This window comes from Pristiophorus japonicus, chromosome 1, assembly GCF_044704955.1.
Source record: "Pristiophorus japonicus isolate sPriJap1 chromosome 1, sPriJap1.hap1, whole genome shotgun sequence".
NCBI lineage: Eukaryota > Metazoa > Chordata > Chondrichthyes > Pristiophoridae > Pristiophorus > Pristiophorus japonicus.
In genome coordinates, this window is record NC_091977.1 from 522,679,343 (window position 1) to 522,701,661 (window position 22,319).

Below are 22,319 nucleotides of genomic sequence, written 5' to 3' on the forward strand. Positions count from 1 at the left end.
GAATTCATTGTTAAGGAAGTGGTATCAAGGCACTTAGAAAATCATAACATGATTAGACAGAGTCAACATAGTTTTATGAAAGGGAAATCGTGTTAGTCAAATTTATTAGAGATTTTTGAGGATGTAACTAGCAGGGTAGATAAAGGGGAACCAGTGGATGTTGTATATTTGGATTTCCAAAAAGCATTTGATAAGGTGCCACATGAACGGTTGCAATGCAAGATAAGGGATCATGGGATTGGAGGTAATTTATTAGTATGGATGGAGAATTGGTAAACGGACAGAAAACACTAAGTGTAAAAATAAACGGGTCTTTTTCAGGTTGGCAGGCTGTAACTAGTGGGGTGCCACAAGGATCAGTGCTGGGGCCTCAGCTGTTTACAATCTATATTAATGACCTAGATGAAGGGACTGAGTATAGTGTATCCAAGTTTGCTGGCGATACAAAGCTAGGTGGGACAGTAAGCTGCGAGGCGAACACAAAGTGTCTGCAAAGGGATATTGATAGACTAGGTGAATGGGCAGTAGTGTGGCAGATGGAGTATAATGTAGGAAAATGTGAGGTTATTCACTTTGGTAGGAAGAATAGAAAAACAGAATATTTTTTAAATGGTGAGAAACTTTTAAATGTTGGTGTTCAGGGAGATTTGGGTGTCCTTGTGCAAGAAACACAGAAAGCTAGCACACCGGTACAGCAAACAATAAGGAAGGCAAATGGCATGTTGTCCTTTATTGCAAGGGGGTTGGAGTACAAGAATAAGGAAGTCTTGCTACAATTGTACAGGGCCTTGGTGAGACCTGGAGTACTGTGCAAAGTTTTGGTCTCCTTATTTAAGGAAAGATATACTTGCCTTGGAGGCGGTGCAACAAAGGTTCACTAGATTGATTCCTGGGATGAGAAGGCTGTCTTATGATGAGAGATGTGTAGAATGGGCCTATACTCTGTGGAGTTTAGAAGAATGAGAGGTGATCTCATTGAAACATACAAGATTCTGAAGGGGATTGACAGGGTAGATGCTGAAAGGTTGTTTCCCCTGGTTGGAGTGTCTAAAACTAGGGGGGCACAGTCTAAGGGGTAGGCCATTTAAGACACAGATGAGGAGGAATTTCTTCACTCGAAGGTTGTGAATTTTTGGAATTCTCTGCCCCAGAGGGCTGTGGATGCCAACTCTCTGAATATATTCAAGGCTGAGATAGATAGATTTTTGGAGTCTAGGGGAATCAAGGGATACGGAGATCGGGCGGGAAAGTGGAGTTGAGGTCGATGATCAGCCATGATATTATTGAATGGCAGAGCTCGAGGGGCTGAATGGCCCACTCCTGCTCTTATTTCTCATGTTCTTTGCATCCTCTCTTGTCTTTGGAAAGTGCACAGAGGTAGGCAACTAAACAGATTCCAGGGATTACTTGCCTTGGCTATGAGGAAACACTAAAGAAACGAGAAAAAACAGCTGATAAGACATTAATCGAAGTTTCAGATCCCAGAGTATAGATAAACTGACAATCTAATAAAATTTGAAACAACCATAAATCCTGCAAACAAGATAAAGGCCACAGTCTCCAGTTCAGAAGAGAAGTGGCAAACTAGACAGTTTAGATTTAACTAGTTCACACAGACTGGTGAGCGTGTGGAACAAATTGCCTGGAGAAACAGTAGAAACAGAGGACACTAGCCAATTAGAGAGGCAACTAGTTAGTTCTTTGGCAATAGAAGTAACTGAGATGTAACAGAATAAAGAACGCTATTTTCTGAACTTTGAGCCCACAATAGTCCATTCCGGTCCTACACATTCCTATAAATAGAAAGACTTGCATTTATATAGCGCCATTCACCCCAAAACGCTTTACAGCCAATTAAATACTTTTCTGAAGTGTAGTCACGGTTGTAATGTAGGAAACGCGGCAGCCAATTTGGGCACAGCAAACTCCCACAAACAGCAATGTGATAATGACTAGAAAATGTGTTTTAGTGATGTTGATTGACCAGGACACTGGGGATAACTCCCCTGCTCTTCTTCGAAATAGAGCCATGGGATCTTTTACGTTCACTTGAGAGAGCAGATGGGGCCTCGGTTTAATGTCTCATCCAAAAGACAGCACCACCGATAGTGCAGTACTGAGGAAGTCTCAGCCCAAATTTTTGTCAGATCTCAAGTCTCTGGAACCCACAACCTTCTGACTCAGGGGCGAGAGTGCAACACACTGAGCCACAGCTGACACCTTCCATGTTTTTAATTAATGGCAGGGGGAATGTTTCAACTACAATTTTCCACAAGACATCGAGAATGCTCAAGTACTTGGATAAATCCTACTCTAGTAGATCACGCTATAAAATACACAAATTGATTACATTAGCATTTCTTCCAGTTTTGAGTCACCGGATGGTCCAACTGATAGTGGCCATTCATTGTATGGAAAATGAAAGGGATGAACCTCCATTAACTTATGATTCAGGTGCTTTCTGGACACCCAGGGGCCAAAACTGTCTCTTCCAATAAGGCCTCTGGCTGTATGAAAGCGGCAGCCACGGGGAAGTGCGGAATGGCCGGCGAGTCTCTGTGGAGGGTCCGGCAATTTTTTTAAATTGCCCTTCCTCAGGGTCGGTGTGGTGTAGGGAACCGCTCCGCCCGTGGCGCTAATGACTGGTCAGGGCGGCAAGGGCACTTCCGCCCCTCAGCCGACACAACATCCGCCGAAACATTAAAAAACAGAGGGTGCGTCCCATTTCAAGCGGCGGGCCAATTCGGCCCCCCAATGTCTTGCTAGCTTGCTGATGAATTATATTAATACTCAATACATTGGCGATGTTCAAGAGCCTGAACTGAGGCAAGACCCAGGAATTTCCCTGTGTCTAGACCAAACTCTACCAATGCGCTGGTCTACAAAAATCATTACCTCGCTCCGAGCTAGCAATTTTCTTATCAAAACCAACAGATGTAGGCAGTCCACTTCAACAGAGCATAGATCTGAAGGCTGCAAATCCTCCAGTGGAACTGGAAGAGAGACCCGACAGTATGCCACCTGTCCACATTCACCCTCTCAGTCATAGAATAATGAGGTCCCGCATACAGAAACGTGGGGTAGAAAAATACACTGGTAATGCCAAATGGTTGAATTATAGATCTGCTGTGGTTTAAGAGATTTGATTTGTTTATGGATGCTTCCCAAACCACGAGCACTCACCTGTGTCCGGTTAAGCTCTCCCAGAAAACGACAGCTCCATCAGTTCCGTAAGTCATCACCCAAGTGTGGGGCACCCTTTTTGCTTTCATTCCAACGCACACGTAGGCATCCAGTCCAAAGCCCAGCAGCAAACTGCACAGTAAGTTTGCATGATCCTCACAGTCTCCCTGCAGGTTACCAACAGTTAGTTACATTCAAAGATACAATAGAAAGATATTTCACCCCATTGCAACAATTATATACATATTCTGCCCACCCCACCCCCCCCCTCCCCCCAGCTCCTGTAAACTATTGAAATATCAGAACACAGAATTTGCCTGCATAACAACAAAGACCACTTGCCAAGTAATTAATTGGATGTGAAGTGCCTCCAGACAGCCTGGGAACATGATGAGCTTTCTTTCTTTATAATTTACAAAAAGCCTGAACAAGTCACTGGTGAATTAGCAAAATATTTAACCAGAAAGACTTGCATTTACATAGCACCTTTCACAATCACCCGTCGTCCCAAAGCGCTTTACAGCCAATGAAGTACTTTTTGAAGTGTAGTCATTGTTGTAATGCAGTAAAGGCGGAAGCCAATATACGCATAGCAAGCGCTCACAAACAGCAATGTGATAGTGACTAGATAACCTGTTTTAGTGGTGTTGATTGAGGGATAAATATTGGCCAGGTCAAAGGGGATACCTCCTCTGCTCTTCTTCAAAATAGCACCATGGGATCTTTTATGTCCACCTGAGTGCAGACGGGACCTCGTTTTAACCTCTCATCCAAAAAACGGCTCCTCCGACAGTGCTGCACTCCCTCAGCACTGCACTGGAGTATCAGTCTAGATTTTTGTGCTCAAGTCCCTGGAGTGGGACTCGGACACACAACCTTCTGACTCAGAGGTGGTGGTGCTACCCACTGAGCCAAAGCTGATACAGGTAGAACATGATCCAAAATTTCTCATTTGAGTTTGAGCCAAGTGCACATCACTGAGTGAGGTGCGAACAGAGCGAGAGTAAGGAATTCTTGAATGGGAATTTGCTGAGAACGGGAATTAGGTGCAGGGGTGCGGGGCAAGGGGTTGCTAAGTAGGCCAGCAGATACGCAAGTAAATTGTAAAGTAGAACAAACTAACTAAACCTAAAAAGTAACACCATAGGAAGGAACAGTGATGTGTCATTCCTGCAAGATGTGGGAGCTATGAGATGTTGACTCAAAAAAAATCAGATACGTCATGGAAGGAGAGCAGTTTGAGGGGGTAGTCACACCAGTGAGATTAGGAGCAGGCAGTGGAGCAGGAAAAATGTATGACTATCCGACAGTGGGGAAAGGCAGATTAGAACAGGTGTGCCCAGAGGAACATTAAGCTTTGTCAGATGTGGCTCAGTGGACAGCACGCTCACCTAAGTCAGAAGGTTGTGGATTCAAGTGCCACTCCAGAGACTTGAGCACAAAATTCTAGGCTGACATTCCAGTGCAGTACTGCACTGTCGGAGGTGCCATCTTTTGGATGATACGTTAAACCAAGGCCCTGTCTGCTCTCTCAGGTGGATATAAAAGGTCTCATGGCACTATTTCAAAGAAGAGCAGGGGAGTTATCCCTGGTGTCCTGGCCAATATTTATCCCTCAAACAACATAACAAAGATCATCTGGTCATTATCACATTGCCATTTGTGGGAGCTTGCTGTTCACAAATTGGCTGCCGTGTTTCCTACATTACAACAATGATACTTCAAAAGTACTTCAGTGTCTTGGGATGTCAAATAGTCGTGAAAGGCGCTATATAAATGCAAGTCTTTTCTTTCAAATATATTTGAAGCTTTAACATCCTGTAGGGAAAATGAGGACTCTGGGCAGAGTCATCTAATAAAGAAATGGTTTGGGGTAGGGGTGGTGGCGGGTTTCACACCTAAATACAGTAGTGATGGGGGTTTCAATAGTTAGAGGGACTGACACATTCATTGCAGTCCAGACCAACTGTCCTAGATGCCTTGTTGCCCCTCAGGAAAGGGATATATTGCAGAGACTGGAAAATATTGTGTAAGGGGAGAGAACACCAGTTATCATGGTCCATTTGGGAGCCAGTGATGTAGCTAAAGAAAGGTCTGATGTCCTGCAAGATAAATTTAGGAGATTCGGAAACAATTTTTCAGAGCATGACTTCACGGGCGGTAATCTCAGCATTATTTACCCAGCCATGTGCTAGAATAGGGAAGGACCCAGGAAGAGGACTTTGAAAAGCTATGGTAAACAAGGAAGTTGCCGGGATACTGGATGAGATAAATATAGATAAAGAGGGAGGTATACAATGGTGTTCCCCAAGGTTCAGTACCAGGCCCACTGCTGTTTTTGATGTACATTAATTGCTGATCAGTTTGGTAGGAAGAATGAGGAAAGACAATACATGCTAAATAGTACAATTTTAAAGGGGGTGCAAGGAGAGAGAGACCTGGGGTATTTGTACATGAATCTTTGAAGGTGGCAGGACAGGTTAACAGAGCAGTTAATACAGCATATGGGATCCATTATAAATAGAATAATAGAGTACAAAAGCCAGGAAGTTATGCTAAACCTATGTAAAACATTGGTAGCGTATGATGTCCAATTCGGGGCACCACACTTTAGGAAGAATGTGATAGCTTTGGAGAGGGTACAGAAAAGATATACTAGAATGGTTCCAAGGATGAGGGATTACTGGATAAGCTGTGGTTGTTCTCCTTAGAGCAGAGAAGGCCAAGAGGAGATTTGATAGAGGTGCTTAAAATCATGACGGGTTTAGATAGAGTAAACAAAGAGAAACTGTTCCCAATGGCTGAAGGGTCGATAACCAGAGGGCAGGGATTTAAGGTGATTGGCAAAAGATCCAGAGGTGACACGAGAAAAAACTTTTTTACACAATGAATGGTTAGGATTTGGAATACACTGCCTGATGGGGAGGTGGATACAGATTCAATAGTGGCCTTCAAAAGGGAATTGGATAAATATTGAAGGAGAAAAACATTATAGCGATTATGGAGAAGGAGCGGGGAGCAGGGCTAACTGGATTGCTCGTTGAAGGAGCTGGTGCAGACATGATGGGCTGAATACCCACCTTCTGTGCTGTACTGGTTTATGGTTGTATGATCAGTTGCCTGCTGAAGACAGAAGTCACCCTTGTCTTTGAAAATATAGTTATATACAAAACAAATACCTTGCCTCTGCAGAGAAAAGGCAGCAAAGTGCACCACTGCTCCTGCTTGGATCCACCTCCAACCATTGCTGCTCTTTCGTAACCAAGAAGATTGACAAATCGGGCTGCTTGTCTTGGTGTGTCCAGAAGCCTTCCAGCTCGCAGGGGTCTTATATAGGAGCACACTGGACGGTTCATACCATTCTCATCCTGACAGGGAAGGAGAAAATGAAAAAAGTCAGCCCCTTCAGCTAAGCACGCCGAGTAAATTTATAAATAAATATTTAATTCAGATGTAAAGAAATGAAGACCATCCTACAATCAGAAGCAGTTAAAAAGGATATAATCAAACAGCTGAGCTTGCTGCCAGTTGAACCTTCCAGGGATGGCATCCTATGCAAATTAATGGACATTAAATTGAAACTTATTGAAGGAATAGATTTAAAGTAATTGGTAAAAGGATTAGAGGGGAGGTGAGGAGAACTTTTTTTCACCCTGAGGGTGGTGGGGGTCTGGAACTCACTGCCTGAAAGGGTGATAGAGGCAGAAACTCTCATCAGATTTTAAAAGTACTTGGATATGCACCTGAAGAATCATAACCTAAAGGGCTACGGACCAAGAGCTGGAAAGTGGGATTAGAGCTGGATAACTCTTTGTCGGCCGCCGCCTCCTGTGCTGTAAATTTTTATGATTCTATGAATAATCAAAAGGAAACCGTCAGAACATTATAAGTCAAACACTTTCATAGGATATATAGCACATCAACAGGCCTTTTGGCTCAACCAGTCCATATGCCCCACTTGAGCCTCATAACTCCACCTACCTACAGTTTAGGTCAGGGCCCAGAAGAGCCAAGGGCCCAGGGAGAGTACAGGCCAGTCCACACTGCGATATGTGTGCGCACTAGGTCCATGCAGCAGAGCAGGTCTCCAGTCGTCCTAGTTAATTCTTGCCACTAGATAAAGGCCTAGCTCTGTCAAGCCCGTGTGGTGGCTGGTGTGCAACGGTCACCACATATTAAAAAAATCCACGCACAGGCATCTTCCACCCCCTCAATTGGAGTTCAGAACGGGAACATCGGATCCTTCATTGAAACATCTGTGAACTCATGTGGAAGCAAGTCTTCCTCGTTCGAGGGACCGCCTATGATGATGATGAGTTTAGGTTAAAGCACTAAAGGATTGTGATGATTCGGACATGCAACAAATCTAATTCAATTTCATGAGTCCACTCATCATAGTTAGACAAATATTTGTAGGAGATAATTCCACGGTAAAAAATACTCATTTAAAATAAAACGCTTCATTAAATTTAAAAGTTTAATAACAGGTGGCTCCCCTAGCTGGTTAGGCAGCGGATAGTTGAGCCATGAGGGCAAAAACAATCTCAGGATCGACCTTCAGGCCATGTAGGTAGCGGGATAGCTGGGTGTGTGGGGGGGGGGGGGGGGCGGGGGGTGCGAGGGGCGAGGAAAAAGTTGGCCACTAATGGTTCCACTAAAAGGATTTGGGCTCCTCATCATTATCCAATCACCCTCGCTGGACTGTGTATATGAGTGGATGTTGACAGGTCGCATATACAAATAATAGCCACTTAGGCAAGGTAGTGGAGAATGCCTGCTCCATGTCCCCAGAGAGAAGTCAATGCTCCAAGGTCAGGAGAGAAAGTATTGTATTTTGTGTGTGCATATTTTATTTATTTATCAAGCCAATTTTCTCTCCTCCCTTCTGAAGCCACTGACTTTTGCTTGGGATAAGCTTTTATGGAGCACACAGGTAACTGACACATCTTCCCAAGTGGCCATTCTAGTCGAGCAAGCCGAGGCGGCCAGTTTCTGGTTCGCAATCGACCATGGAGGTTAAACTTATGGTCCTGTCCTAATACACCTTCCACGCACATGCACTTTTCAGCAGCAGGCACTGGATAGCAAATCAGAAGCAGGAACTCCAACTAATTTTTATCTGATGCCCCCATTCCTGGCTAAAGGTGGCAGGGGATGGGGGGGTCTGAGGTCTCAACTGCTGCCAAGCTGAAACCAACAAAATCACCAAAGTCCAGTCACATGTGGGACCTTCTGGTCCATTCAGCCAAGCAGTATATTGGGCAATGTCTTTATTCACCAAGCCATTATGGTAGCTTAGGATGGCAATTGGTCCAGCGCAGCTGTATCTCATCCAGTCGGTTCATTTTTACCATGTCTCGAGATTACATCAGGAGGAATGGTAGGCATCACTGTTAGCTCATCATTACATTACTCTGCCATAGGGAATATTCTGCACACAACTGACATATTAAAAGTGGGCGATGGCATTATAGAAACATAGAAACATAGAAAATAGGTGCAGGAGTAGGCCATTCGGCCCTTCTAGCCTGCACCGCCATTCAATGAGTTCATGGCTGAACATGCAACTTCAGTACCCCATTCCTGCTTTCTCACCATACCCCTTGATTCCCCTAGTAGTAAGGACTTCATCTAACTCCTTTTTGAATATATTTAGTGAATTGGCCTCAACAACTTTCTGTGGTAGAGAATTCCACAGGTTCACCACGCTCTGGGTGAAGAAATTCCTCCTCATCTCAGTCCTAAATGGCTTCCCCCTTATCCTTAGACTGTGTCCCCTGGTTCTGGACTTCCCCAACATTGGGAACATTCTTCCTGCATCTAACCTGTCTAACCCCGTCAGAATTTTAAACGTTTCTATGAGGTCCCCTCTCATTCTTCTGAACTCCAGTGAATACAAGCCCAGTTGATCCAGTCTTTCTTGATAGGTCAGTCCCGCCATCCCGGGAATCAGTCTGGTGAACCTTCGCTGCACTCCCTCAATAGCAAGAATGTCCTTCCTCAGGTTAGGAGACCAAAACTGTACACAATACTCCAGGTGTGGCCTCACCAAGGCCCTGTACAATTGTAGCAACACCTCCCTGCCCTTGTACTCAAATCCCCTCGCTATGAAGGCCAACATGCCATTTGCTTTCTTAACCGCCTGCTGTACCTGCATGCCAACCTTCAATGACTGATGTACCATGACACCCAGGTCTCGTTGCACCTCTCCTTTTCCTAATCTGTCACCATTCAGATAATAGTCTGTCTCTCTGTTTTTACCACCAAAGTGGATAACCTCACATTTATCCACATTATACTTCATCTGCCATGCATTTGCCCACTCACTTAACCTATCCAAGTCGCTCTGCAGCCTCATAGAATCCTCCTTGCAGCTCACACTGCCACCCAACTTAGTGTCATCCGCAAATTTGGAGATACTACATTTAATCCCCTCGTCTAAATCATTAATGTACAGTGTAAACAGCTGGGGCCCCAGCACAGAACCTTGCGGTACCCCACTAGTCACTGCCTGCCATTCTGAAAAGTCCCCATTTATTCCTACTCTTTGCTTCCTGTCTGACAACCAGTTCTCAATCCATGTCAGCACACTACCCCCAATCCCATGTGCTTTAACTTTGCACATTAATCTCTTGTGTGGGACCTTGTCGAAAGCCTTCTGAAAGTCCAAATATACCACATCGACTGGTTCTCCCTTGTCCACTCTACTGGAAACATCCTCAAAAAATTCCAGAAGATTTGTCAAGCATGATTTCCCTTTCACAAATCCATGCTGACTTGGACCTATCATATTACCTCTTTCCAAATGCACTGCGATGACATCCTTAATAATTGATTCCATCATTTTACCCACTACCGATGTCAGGCTGACCGGTCTGTAATTCCCTGTTTTCTCTCTCCCTCCTTTTTTAAAAAGTGGGGTTACATTGGCTACCCTCCACTCCATAGGAACTGATCCAGAGTCAATGGAATGTTGGAAAATGACTGTCAATGCATCCACTATTTCCAAGGCCACCTCCTTAAGTACTCTGGGATGCAGTCCATCAGGCCCTGGGGATTTATTGGCCTTCAATCCCATCAATTTCCCCAACACAATTTCCCGACTAATAAGGATTTCCCTCAGTTCCTCCTCCTTACTAGACCCTCCGACCCCTTTTATATCCGGAAGGTTGTTTGTGTCCTCCTCAGTGAATACCGAACCAAAGTACTTGTTCAATTGGTCCGCCATTTCTTTGTTCCCCGTTATGACTTCCCCTGATTCTGACTGCAGGGGACCTACGTTTATCTTTACTAACCTTTTTCTCTTTACATATGTATAGAAACTTTTGCAATCCGTCTTAATGTTCCCTGCAAGCTTCTTCTCGTACTCCATTTTCCCTGCCCTAATCAAACCCTTTGTCCTCCTCTGCTGAGTTCTAAATTTCTCCCAGTCCCCGGGTTCTCTGCTATTTCTGGCCAATTTGTATGCCACTTCCTTGGCTTTAATGCTATCCCTGATTTCCCTTGATCGCCACGGTTGAGCCACCTTCCCTTTTTTATTTTTACGACAGACAGGAATGTACAATTGTTGTAGTTCATCCATGCGGTCTCTAAATGTCTGCCATTGCCCATCCACAGTCAACCCCTTCAGTATCATTCGCCAATCTATCCTAGCCAATTCACGCCTCATACCTTCAAAGTTACCCTTCTTTAAGTTCTGGACCATGGTCTCTGAATTAACTGTTTCATTCTCCATCCTAATGCAGAATTCCACCATATTATGGTCACTCTTCCCCAAGGGGCCTCGCACAACGAGATTGCTAATTAATCCTCTCTCATTACACAACACCCAGTCTAAGATGGCCTCCCCCCTAGTTGGTTCCTCGACATATTGGTCTAAAAACTCCAGGAAATCCTCCTCTACCGTATTGCTTCCAGTTTGGTTAACCCAATCTATGTGCATATTAAAGTCACCCATTATAACTGCTGCACCTTTATTGCACGCACCCCTAATTTCATGTTTGATGCCCTCCCCAACATCACTACTACTGTTTGGAGGTCTGTACACAACTCCCACTAACGTTTTTTGTCCTTTGGTATTCTGCAGCTCTACCCATATAGATTCCACATCATCCAAGCTAATGTCCTTCCGAACTATTGCCTTAATTTGCTCCTTAACCAGCAATGCTACCCCACCTCCTTTTCCTTTTATTCTATCTTTCCTGAATGTTGAATACCCCTGGATGTTGAGTTCCCAGCCCTGATCATCCTGGAGCCACGTCTCCGTAATCCCAATCACATCATATTTGTTAACATCTATTTGCACAGTTAATTCATCCACTTTATTGCGGATACTCCTTGCATTAAGACACAAAGCCTTCAGGCTTGTTCTTTTAACACCCTTTGTCCTTTTAGAATTTTGCTGTACAGTGACCCTTTTTGTTCTTTGCCTTGGGTTTCTCTGCCCTCCAATTTTCCTCATCTCCTTTCTGTCTTTTGTTTTTGCCTCCTTTTTGTTTCCCTCTGTCTCCCTGCATTGGTTCCCATCCCCCTGCCATATCAGTTTAAATCCTCCCCAACAGCACTAGCAAACACTCCCCCTAGGACATTGGTTCCGGTCCTGCCCAGGTGCAGACCGTCCGGTTTGTACTGGTCCCACCTCCCCCAGAACCGGTTCCAATGCCCCAGGAATTTGAATCCCTCCCTGTTGCACCACTGCTCAAGCCACGTATTCATCTGCGCTATCCTGCGATTCCTACTCTGACTATCACGTGGCACTGGTAGCAATCCCGAGATTATTACTTTTGAGGTCCTACTTTTTAATTTAGCTCCTAGCTCCTTAAATTCGTTTCGTAGGACCTCATCCCTCTTTTTACCTATGTCGTTGGTACCAATATGATTGACCTTTCCTAGCAGTCCAATTTATTTATATATCAGTCTAATCAATTAACAGAAATATAATGCAGATCTGTCTGTCTCAAAGAAATCAGCTACGAATACCACAAAAATGAAATGGTATCAATCACTATCCAGGCCATGAACACCAGAGTTAATCGCAAAAATACAAAATACTGCGGGAGCTGGAAATCTGAAACAGGAAATCCTGGAAACACTCAGCAGGTCCGGCAGCATATGAGAATAATGGGATAAAGTTAACATTTCAGGTACAATACTTCATCATAAATACAGTACCTTCCAGTTCTGACAGGACAATATACAAGAAGGAACAAGTCCAGGGGTTGAAAGACCATATACACAAGAAAAGAAAATGAATGACTTGTAAGATGATGAGGTGGCAAACAAGAGATTGCTAAACGACAGTGCATCACAAAAAGAAGCATGATGAAAGAAATTGAGAAATAAAAAACATATACAAGAACCAGAGTATTTTTTTCTCCTGCTGTTTCCTCTCGCAAAGATAGTGACTGCTCTTCAACAACAACAACTTGCATTTCTATAGCACCAAGTAAAATGCAAAAGTACCAAGACACTTTCCAAACTTTGGTACAGTTGCACGGTCACTCCAGTGCCGCGTCGAAAGAACCAGTCGTCAAGATTAAGCCAACACAACGAGCATCATGCTATTTTGACTGTGGGAAGTATTGCAGATGAACCTCGCCCACAATGCCCACACACTTACTTTCCAGCAGGGAGCTTTTCACAATTATCAGGACCGGGAACTCTAGCGAATTATTTCCCCCCTTTGTCGCTCTGGGGTGCTGAGGCCAACAGTTGCGTCTCCATCATTGCCCCAACTGAGATCAGCTAACTCCGCAAAGACAAGCTGATCACATCTGGGACTCGCTGGTCTGAGTGGCTCAGGGACATAGCAAAAGGTGCATTTACTCACAGACTCATCTTTTATAACGTACTAACACGTACTGCATAGTTTTATTATAAATTCTGATAAAAAATGTATTCTTAAAATTCTTGACACCATACTTATAAATGTTGTAGTTACCTATAAGGGCACTTTGTCTAAATGCACGTAGCATTTGTAACAAAAGAGAGGAGTTGACTGCACAAATTGAGACAAATGAGTATGATCGGATAGCCATTACAGAGACGTGGTTGCAGTTTTGGGTTCCATATTTACGAAAGGACATAATTGCTTTGGAGGCAGTTCAGAGAAGGTTCAATAGGTTGATTCTGGGGATGAGGGGTTTGCCTTATGAGGAAAGATTGAGTAGGTTGGGCCTCTACTCATTGGAATTCAGAAGAATGAGAGGCAATCTTATCGAAACGTATAAGATTATGAGGGGACTTGACAAGGTGAATACAGAGAGGATGTTTCTATTCATGGGGGAGACTAGAACTAGAGGGCATGATCTTAGAATAAGGGGCTGCCCATTTAAAACTGAGACGAGGAGGAATTTCTTCTCAGAGGGTTGTAAATCCGTGGAATTTGCTGCCTCAGAGAGCTGTGGAAGCTGGGACATTGAATAAATTTAAGACAGAAATAGACAGTTTCTTGAACGATAAGGGATAAGAGGTTATGAGGAGTGGGCAGGGAAGTGGAGCAGAGTCCACGATCAGATCAGCCATGATCTTATTGAATGGCGGAGCAGGCTCGGGGGGCCTTATGGCCTACTCCTGCTCCTATTTCTTATGCTCTTATATACTTGCTGCATTACCTGGAGTGAAATGTGACTTTTTTTTTTAGTTTTAATAATTTAATTAATCACTACCTTGATCGAAATACACATACACACAAACCTCAATAGATACAAACCTGTGCAAAGATTTTCACAAGTCTGGTGTTATGTGACGGTCTAATCTGAAGGTACTCTCTCCACCACTGCTTGGCATATATGAGGTATAAGCGCTCCTTTTCTGCGGTCTTTTGACGTTCTAAAGCTAGCTGCAAATTTGAAGTGTTGAAAAATGGAAAAAAAAAAATTAATTTATGGACACCACAGTTGAACAAATCCTCACAGAGCACTGGAACTATGCCACACAATGATAAGGGGTGGGCGTCACCATTGTCATTTCCCCTACAGCAGGTTTTAAATCTGACAGTATGGTCAGGGTTGCGGTCCCCGCAGACAGGGAATTTATTATTATTTTTTTTTTAAAATTGTGCCAATTTTCTTCCCTTTTCTGAAGGCAATGACCCACGCTGTAGTAGAGCTTCAAGACCATTGACAGTTCCTTGTCCAAATGGTTACGCCTGGAAAAAGGGTGTTAGCAGACAATTTAACCACAGGGTGGGGGGCAATCATAGCAGAGCTCCATTTTGTCTTCTCCTGATGCCCACACACAACTTATAGCACCTTTAATGCAATAAAACATCCGTAGGGGCTTCACAGGAGTGTTATAAAAAAATTGTGACACCGAGATGATGTTAGGGCAGATGACCAAAAGCTTGGTCGAAGAGGAGTGTCTTAAAGGAGGAAAGAGAAGTGGAGATGCGGAGAGATTTAGGGAGGGAATTCCAGAGCTTATGACCCAGGCAGCTGAAGGCACGACCGTCAATGGTGGAGCATTTAAAATCGGGGATGCTCAAAAGGCCAGAAGAGGCAGAGCGCAGAGGTCCAGGGGGATTATAGGGCTGGAGGAGATTACAGAGATAAGGAGGTGCGAAGCCATGGAGGATTTGAAAACAAGGATGAGAATTTAATTTTTTTTTAAAGCATTCTATCGTTAGTGATAAGAAGGAATCCAGGCTGATATTGTTGCCCCTCTCGCTAGTCCAGGGACATAAAGATGATGAAATCACACAGGACAGAAATTAGAACACGTTATCAGTGCTGCTCGTCAGCCTCAAGCAAGTAGATAATGTTCGGAGATACATGCCCCTGCCTAACTTACTTCAAAGTTAACAAGCTTGCTTGGCCACCTAATGCATTTAGGATATGTACCTCCCACTGGTGCTTGCTGAGGCGATGTTATTAAGAGCTAGGGCTATCGAAGTTTTACTACCACTTCAGATAATGGTTGGAATAAGGTATCAGAGGCACCAAGGGCAGGAGGTTAATGTGTGGATCACATGAGGTTGTCTCATGTGTCTTGCCTGCTGAAAGGAAAGATGCATGAAGTCATGTGAAGTCATCCGGCTGAGGGCACAGCAAGCACTGTGGCTGCTTCAGCTGGGTGGTGGGGTAAATGTGCACAGCCACCGAGAATCACAGGCAAGGGGCCATTTTTGAGGGACAAACATAGAAACATAGAAAATAGGTGCAGGAGTAGGCCATTTGGCCCTTCGAGCCTGCACCACCATTCGATAAGATCATGGCTGATCATTCCCTCAGTGCCCCTTTCCTGTTTTCTCTCCATATCCCTTGATGCCCTTAGCCATATCTAACTCCCTCTTGAATATATCCAATGAACTGGCATCAACAACTCTCTGCGGCAGGGAATTCCACAGGTTAACAACTCTGAGTGAAGAAGTTTCTCCTCATCTCAATCCTAAATGGCCTACCCCTTATCCTAAGACTGTGTCCCCTGGTTCTGGACTTCCCCAACATCGGGAACAATCTACCCGCATCTAACCTGTCCCATCCCGTCAGAATCTTGTATGTTTCTATGAGATCCCCTCTCATCCTTCTAAACTCCAATGTATAAAGGCCCAGTTGATCCAGTCTCTCCTCATATGTCAGTCCAGCCATCCCTGAAATAAGTCTGGTGAACCTTCGCTGCACTCCCTCAATAGCAAGAACGTCCTTCCTCAGATTAGGTAACATTTTGGGAAGTTTACTTATTTGGCCTGAAAGTGATTTTGATTTAATTTACGCCCATGCATCGATACAAGCTGAAGCAGACTTTATATCGATGATATGGCACAAATAAAACCAAATCGCTCTCAGACCAAATAAGCCAGCATTTTTGCCCAGCCCTTGCTGCCCTGAAGGTGGTGGCGGGCTGCAGTCAATAAGGTGAAATAAAAACAGAAAATGCTGGAAATATTCAGCGGGTCAGGCAGCATGTGTGGAGAGAGAAAGAGTTAACGTTTCAGGTCGCTGACCCTTCGTCAGAACCCAGTTCTGTTTTTATTTCAGATTTCCAACATCTGCAGTATTTTGCTTTTACGTCTGTACGGTGAAGGTGCACCCACAATGCTGTTAGGGAGGGAGTTCCAGTATCTTGACCCAGCAACCATGAAGGAAGAGCAACATATGTCCAGGTCAGAATGGGGTACGACCTGGAGGTGAAGGTGTTCCTGTGCACCTGCTGCCCATGCCCTTCTAAGTGGTGGAGGTCACAGTTTGGGAGGTGTTGCCGAAGAAGCCTTAGCGAGTTGCTGCAGTGCATCCTGTAGATAATAAGCACTGCAGCCCTGGTACACCAGCGGTGGAGGGGGCTGGATATTTATTTAATAGACAATACTGGTGCCGCAACCTTCCATCCCAAAAGGAAGTGGCAACTTTTTTTGGCAGCTCAGCAGACACTCCTAGTCATAGGGGCGAGAGAGGTGTCAAGTCAGCCTTTGTTTCTCTATCTCTCAATGGAGAAGGTAGTCTAGGGTAGTCTGAGACAGCGAGAAACGCAGAGTCTCGCTTTCCAATCAATGAGGAGATGTAGATATTCCAAGCTAAGGTATGAACCCATATAGCCTTGCAAGAGGAAAGATTACTGCCAGTCAATTCAGGGGCCACGAACATGGGAGTTCAGGCTGTAATAGAAACACAGTGGCACATTTTGATGTTTTATGGCACGAGGAGTAATAAGAAATAGGTGTAACTCACTGGAAAATTGCATTCTGTTCATTCATATATCATGAAAAATAAACCAGTTTGTGGTTTACAATCAGCTTAGTTCACTAGACAGCTATTGACTCCACCTTCTGGAAAGGCGAGAGAACACATGTGGTGGTACGTGAAAGATCATAATAGCTAGTATTTGCAACAATTGGTTTATTATGTCTCCTGTGTTACACTATCATTTAACCAGATAATTTGCAATAAAGTTGCTCTCTACATCCTAGGGAGCACAATGATTTCCATGGGACCTGTGCAACACAGACTGGAGGAAATATAGCTATCCGACCACATCCAAGGCTTTATACAAAGGCACAAAGAAATCTCATTTCACAGTGAATTTAAAGCGATACTTTATCCAGGGAATGTACTCCCAGTCACACAGGGGTTCCAGACGAGGCTAGGAAGCTATTTTACACCACACCTCATTCAGGATGAGGTTCCTATGTTCTGTAATGGAAGTGACAGGTGACGCTGTGAATACCTGCTGTAGACTAGTGAATCTTTCACAGCTGAAAAGTGGAAAAATCTTATCAACACACCTAACAACTAGAACCAGCAACAGGATTTACAAATGGATCAACAAGTGATGCTTATAAGAGGATAAAGGGTTATGGGGAGCGGGCAGGGAAGTGAAGCTGAGTGCATGATCATATCAGCCATGATCTTATTGAATGGCGGAGCAAGTTCGAGGGGCCGTATGGCCTACTCCTGCTTCTATTTCTTATATTCTTATGTTATCAGTAGACAGGATTTTCTTATACACAGGTTTCCCATCACCAAAGCAATTTCTCCAAAATAATACCTGCGATTTCCTAACTGTTTGCTTTAAAAGTGATTGCCCCTACTAAAATTATTCTACTGACAGAAATCGATATTAGTTTAGTTTCAATGTAAATACCACCTGAAAATGCAATTCTTCTCTCAAGACGAGTAGAATTCCTTGCTCCCTCCCAATTCATTACAAAAGGAGGAAATTGCACCCAAGATAGATTGTAACAGATACAGTACCTGAGTATTTACTATTTCCTGGCTGAGTGTCTGCATCAGACGGGGATACATTTCAAGTTTTATATTCAAAACTCCAACAGGAACTTGAGACTCTGTGCCTGGAGGGAGGGGGGGGGAAAGAACGTGTTTGAGTAAAGGTTTCACGAAAAGTGCATTCAAAACTAGTCTTCATTCTAATGAGACCTTAGATCCATAAAGTATGCAATAAAAACGGAGATGACATAGTAGGTTAGCCAGCATCTGAAATGACAGATTTTGATGTTTCGCGATCCCTTCATAAAAGTGGAGATGTTATTTTACACACCAGCATCGAAGCATTGACCACACTCGACCAGCTCCGTTGGGCGGGCTACATCACCTGCATGCCCGACACAAGACTCCCAAAGCAAGTGCTCTGCTCGGAACTCCTACAAGCGAGCCCCAGGTGGGCCGTGGAAACGTTTCAAGGTCACCCTCCTTGATCACCGACACCTGGGAATCCCTGGCCCAAGATTGCCCAAAATGTAGGAAAAGCATCCGGGAAGGCACTGAGCACCTAGAGTCTCATCGCCTAGAGCATGCAGAAAACAAGCGCAGGCAGCGGAAGGAGCGTGCGAAAAAACCAGACTCCCCACCCAACCTTTCCTCCAACCACTGTCTGCCCCACCTGTGACAGAGACTGTAATTCCTGTATTGGACTGTACATTCACCTGAGAATTCACTTTTAGAGTGGAAGCAAGTCTTCCTCAATTTTGAGGGACTTCCTATGATGATGATGTATAGATGAACAAGCTTGGCAATTTTCACTTCATAGCTTACCTGGAAACTTTTCTCTATTCGGTGTAAATTTCAAAGAGAGGCCATGCAGATTCACCTTAAGGGTATGGTCGTATAGTGGTTACATTACTGGACTAGTAATCCAGAGGCCTGGACTAATTATCTGGAGAAGTGAGTTCAAATCCCACCACAGCAGCTGTGGAACTTAAATTCAATTAAATAAATCTGGAAGGCGGCTAGCATCAGAAACTACTGGCTTGTCGTAAAATCCCATCTGGCTCCCCCTTTAGGGAAGGAAATCTGCCGTCCATACCCGGTCTGGCCTATATGTGACTCCAGACCCACAGCAATGTGGTTGACTCTCAACTGCCCTCTGAATGGCCTAGCAAGTTGCTCAGTCAAAAAGGCAGCTCACCACCACCTTCACAGGGGCAGTTAGGGATGGACAATAAATGCTGACTTTCGGCCGCGATGTCCACTTCCCGCGAATGAATAAAAATATAATCCAACAAAAGGACGGACAGGAAGTATAAAACTTATTCAAAATAATTATTTTTTCTTACAAGTAAAATGATTTACTGCACTAAGGGAAGAAACTCAACAGGAGACACTTGATCTCAATTACATCATACTAGGACCAAAATTGTATCAGGAGAGTTCATAGAATCATACAGCACAGAAAGAGGACATGTGCTTATGCCGGCTCTTTGAAAGAGCTGTCCAATTAGTCGCATAGTCCTGAAAATATGAGTGCTTTGTGAGCTGTGTACACCTCTCTCCTTATTTAAGGAGGGATATACTTGGATTGGAGGCAGTTCAGAGAAGGTTCACTAGGTTGATTCCCGGGATGAAGGGGTTGTCTTATGAAGAAAGGTTGAGCAGGTTGGGCCTACACCCATTGGAGTTTAGAAGAATGAGGTGTTTCTTATTGAAATGTACAAGATTCTGGGGGGGCTTGACAGGGTAGATGCAGAGAGGATGTTTCCCCTCATCTAGAACTAAGCGGTATCGTTTCAGAATAACGGGTTACCCATTTAAAACGGAGATGAGGAGGAATTTCTTCTCTCACGAGGGTCGTGAATCTTTGGAATTCTCTACTCTAGAGAGTTGTGGAGGCTGGGTCATTGAATATATTTAAGGTAGAGATAGACAGATTTTGAAATGATAAAGGGAGTCAAGGGTTATGGAAAGTGGAGGCCAAGATCAGACCAGCCATGATCTTATTGAATGGCGGAGCAGGCTCGAGGGGCCAAATGGCCTACTCCTGCTCCTATTTCTTATAAGACTCTGCTCCACCATTCAATAAGATCATGGCTGATCTTCTACTTCAATTCCACCTTGCCGCATTATCCCCATATCCCTCGATTCCCTTAGTGTCCAAAATCTATCGATCTTTGTCTTGAATATACTGAACAACTGAGCCTCCACAGCCCTCTACGGTATAGAATTCTAAAAGATTCACCACCCTTTGAATGAAGAAATTTCTCCTCAGCTCAATCCTAAATGGCTGATCCCTTATTCTGAGACTGTGGCCCCTGGTTCTAGATTCCCCAGCCAGGGGAAACATCCTCCCTGCATCTACCCTGTCAAGCTCTGTAAGAATGTTATACGTTTCAATTAGGTCATCGCTCATTCTTCTAAACTCTAGGGAATAAAAAGACATTTATAATGCAAAATAAGTTAGTCCAGTGTGTGTTTAATTATGAAATCATCCAAAGCCACATTTACACCAATTTACTGATATTTGTCTCAATAGTTCAATTGATTACGCCGGTGGCAGCTCTGCTGACATCAAATCAATGCAGTGGCATTTGAACGGTTACTGCAGGTTTGCATCTGTCCATTGATTTAGAATTCAAAAACTTGAAATCTGCATTTCTGAAAGTTTTAATGTGAACACCAACATTGATCAGATTTATAATGGCAGTAACAGAGATGCATTATTCACAACAGCACATCAGTGCTCCATATTCCTGCACACAAAACAAAATCTTCATTGCACTTGAACTTGGCTTGACACTGCACTGGAGTTACACTTAGTCTTCTTTGGCGGTCCCTCGTATCGAGGATGACCCGCTTCCACATCAATAAAGGGATGAGTTCACAGGTGTTTCAATGAGGGACCTGATATTCCAGATCCAGAACTACATATTGAAGGGTGGAAGATGACTGTGTGTGGATTTTTTTTTTTAAAGTATGGTGGCCGTTGCGCACCAGCCACCACACGAGCTTGACAGAGCTAGGCCTTGGTCCAGTGGCAAAGGTTAACCAAGACGACAGGAGACCAGCTCTGCTGCACGGACCTAGCGTGCAGTGTGGGCTGGCTCATGCTGCCCCTGGGCCCTTGCCTCTCCTGGGCCTCGAACTCACGCCTCTCCCGGGCCCCGATCACATCACTCTACAATCTCTCACCGCTCACTCGCTTCACTTAGTACTTCTTTCCGGTCTTGGGGTTAAGATACAAATTTGCATTGCACCATCACTAAACTTGCAGTATAGTGGATGGAAGTCTGGAAGGAGAGTGCCTACAACTCATACATTCATAATCGTTCAGGGAAACCCAAAGAGGGAAAGATAAAACCGGAGGATAAGAAGAAATGTATTTTCTACAGAACATTATTCATGTGAGGAACAAGGAGATTGGTTCGCAAGACACGCACGTGGTGGTGGTCTCATAATAAATTATAATTCCAATCGGAGCCTTGGCGCTCTCATGCTCACATCAGAGTCAGTAGGTCACGGATTCAAGCCTAACTCTAAGACTTGAGCACATTAACTAGGCCAACATACCAGTGCACCACTGAGGAAATACTGCGTTGTTTAGAGGTGCTGTCTTTCAAACGAGACATTGAACTGAGGCCACACTTACCCTCTAAAGTAGATGTAAAAGATCTCTGCCATTTTTTAAAGAGGAAATACAAATTAACTGGTCATTCATCTCATTGCCCTCTGTGGGACCTTGTATGTAAATTGGTTGCCATGTTTCCCTACAAAGCAGTGAACAGTGATTACACTTCAAAAAGCAATTAATTGGCTATAAAGCGCTTGATGTGCAGAGGACATGAAAGACATTATAGGAATATAAATTTCTTCTTATTTTAATAGCTAGATGGTGCTAAATTCATATAATTGCACAAATAAATTAAGAGTTTACAAATCTCCTAGAAGAACACAGGTATTTAGGCTACTGGGATAGACCTAGTGCGAAACCTGAAAGAAAACATAAGCAAAGTTTGCTGGGATTAACGTTTTTTGACTCGAACCATATCAGCTATTATAGCCAACCAAGATGAAATATATGCCAGTGTGTAGACTGCAAAAACTGCAAGTATAAAAAGTTGGATGTGTGCAAAAATAGAAGCAGCAAGCAAGCAGCATTGACAATACAGAAGCTGCTACTAAAGAACATAAGGATTAGGAGCAGGAGTAGGCCATACAGCTCCTCAAGTCTGCTCCACCTTCAATAAGATCATGGCTGATCTTCAATCTCAACTCTACTTTCCCGCCCGATCCCGACATCCATTGATTCCCTTAGAGTCCAAAAATCTATCTAGCTCAGTCTTGAATATACTCAACTAGTCAGCACCACAGCTCTCTGAGGAAGAGAATTCCAAAGATTCACAACCCTCTGAAGAAATTCCTCCTCATCTCAGTCTAAAATGGCCGACTCCTACCCTGAGACTATGCCCAGTT

At 44.0% G+C, this 22,319-nt stretch overlaps 1 protein-coding gene across 2 annotated transcripts in view; it reads right to left on the bottom strand.

The window, feature by feature from the left end:
* Window positions 1-22,319, bottom strand: part of cep76 (centrosomal protein 76) — a 78,934-nt gene that overhangs the window by 12,806 nt on the left and 43,809 nt on the right. For both annotated transcript variants that reach the window (XM_070877019.1, XM_070877018.1), the window contains 4 exons: window positions 17,871-17,968; window positions 13,895-14,023; window positions 6,363-6,551; window positions 3,184-3,350 (listed from right to left, as the gene is read on the bottom strand). In XM_070877019.1, coding sequence (XP_070733120.1) covers window positions 3,184-3,350; window positions 6,363-6,551; window positions 13,895-14,023; window positions 17,871-17,968 — 583 coding nt within the window. The remainder of the gene's footprint in view (window positions 1-3,183; window positions 3,351-6,362; window positions 6,552-13,894; window positions 14,024-17,870; window positions 17,969-22,319) is intronic.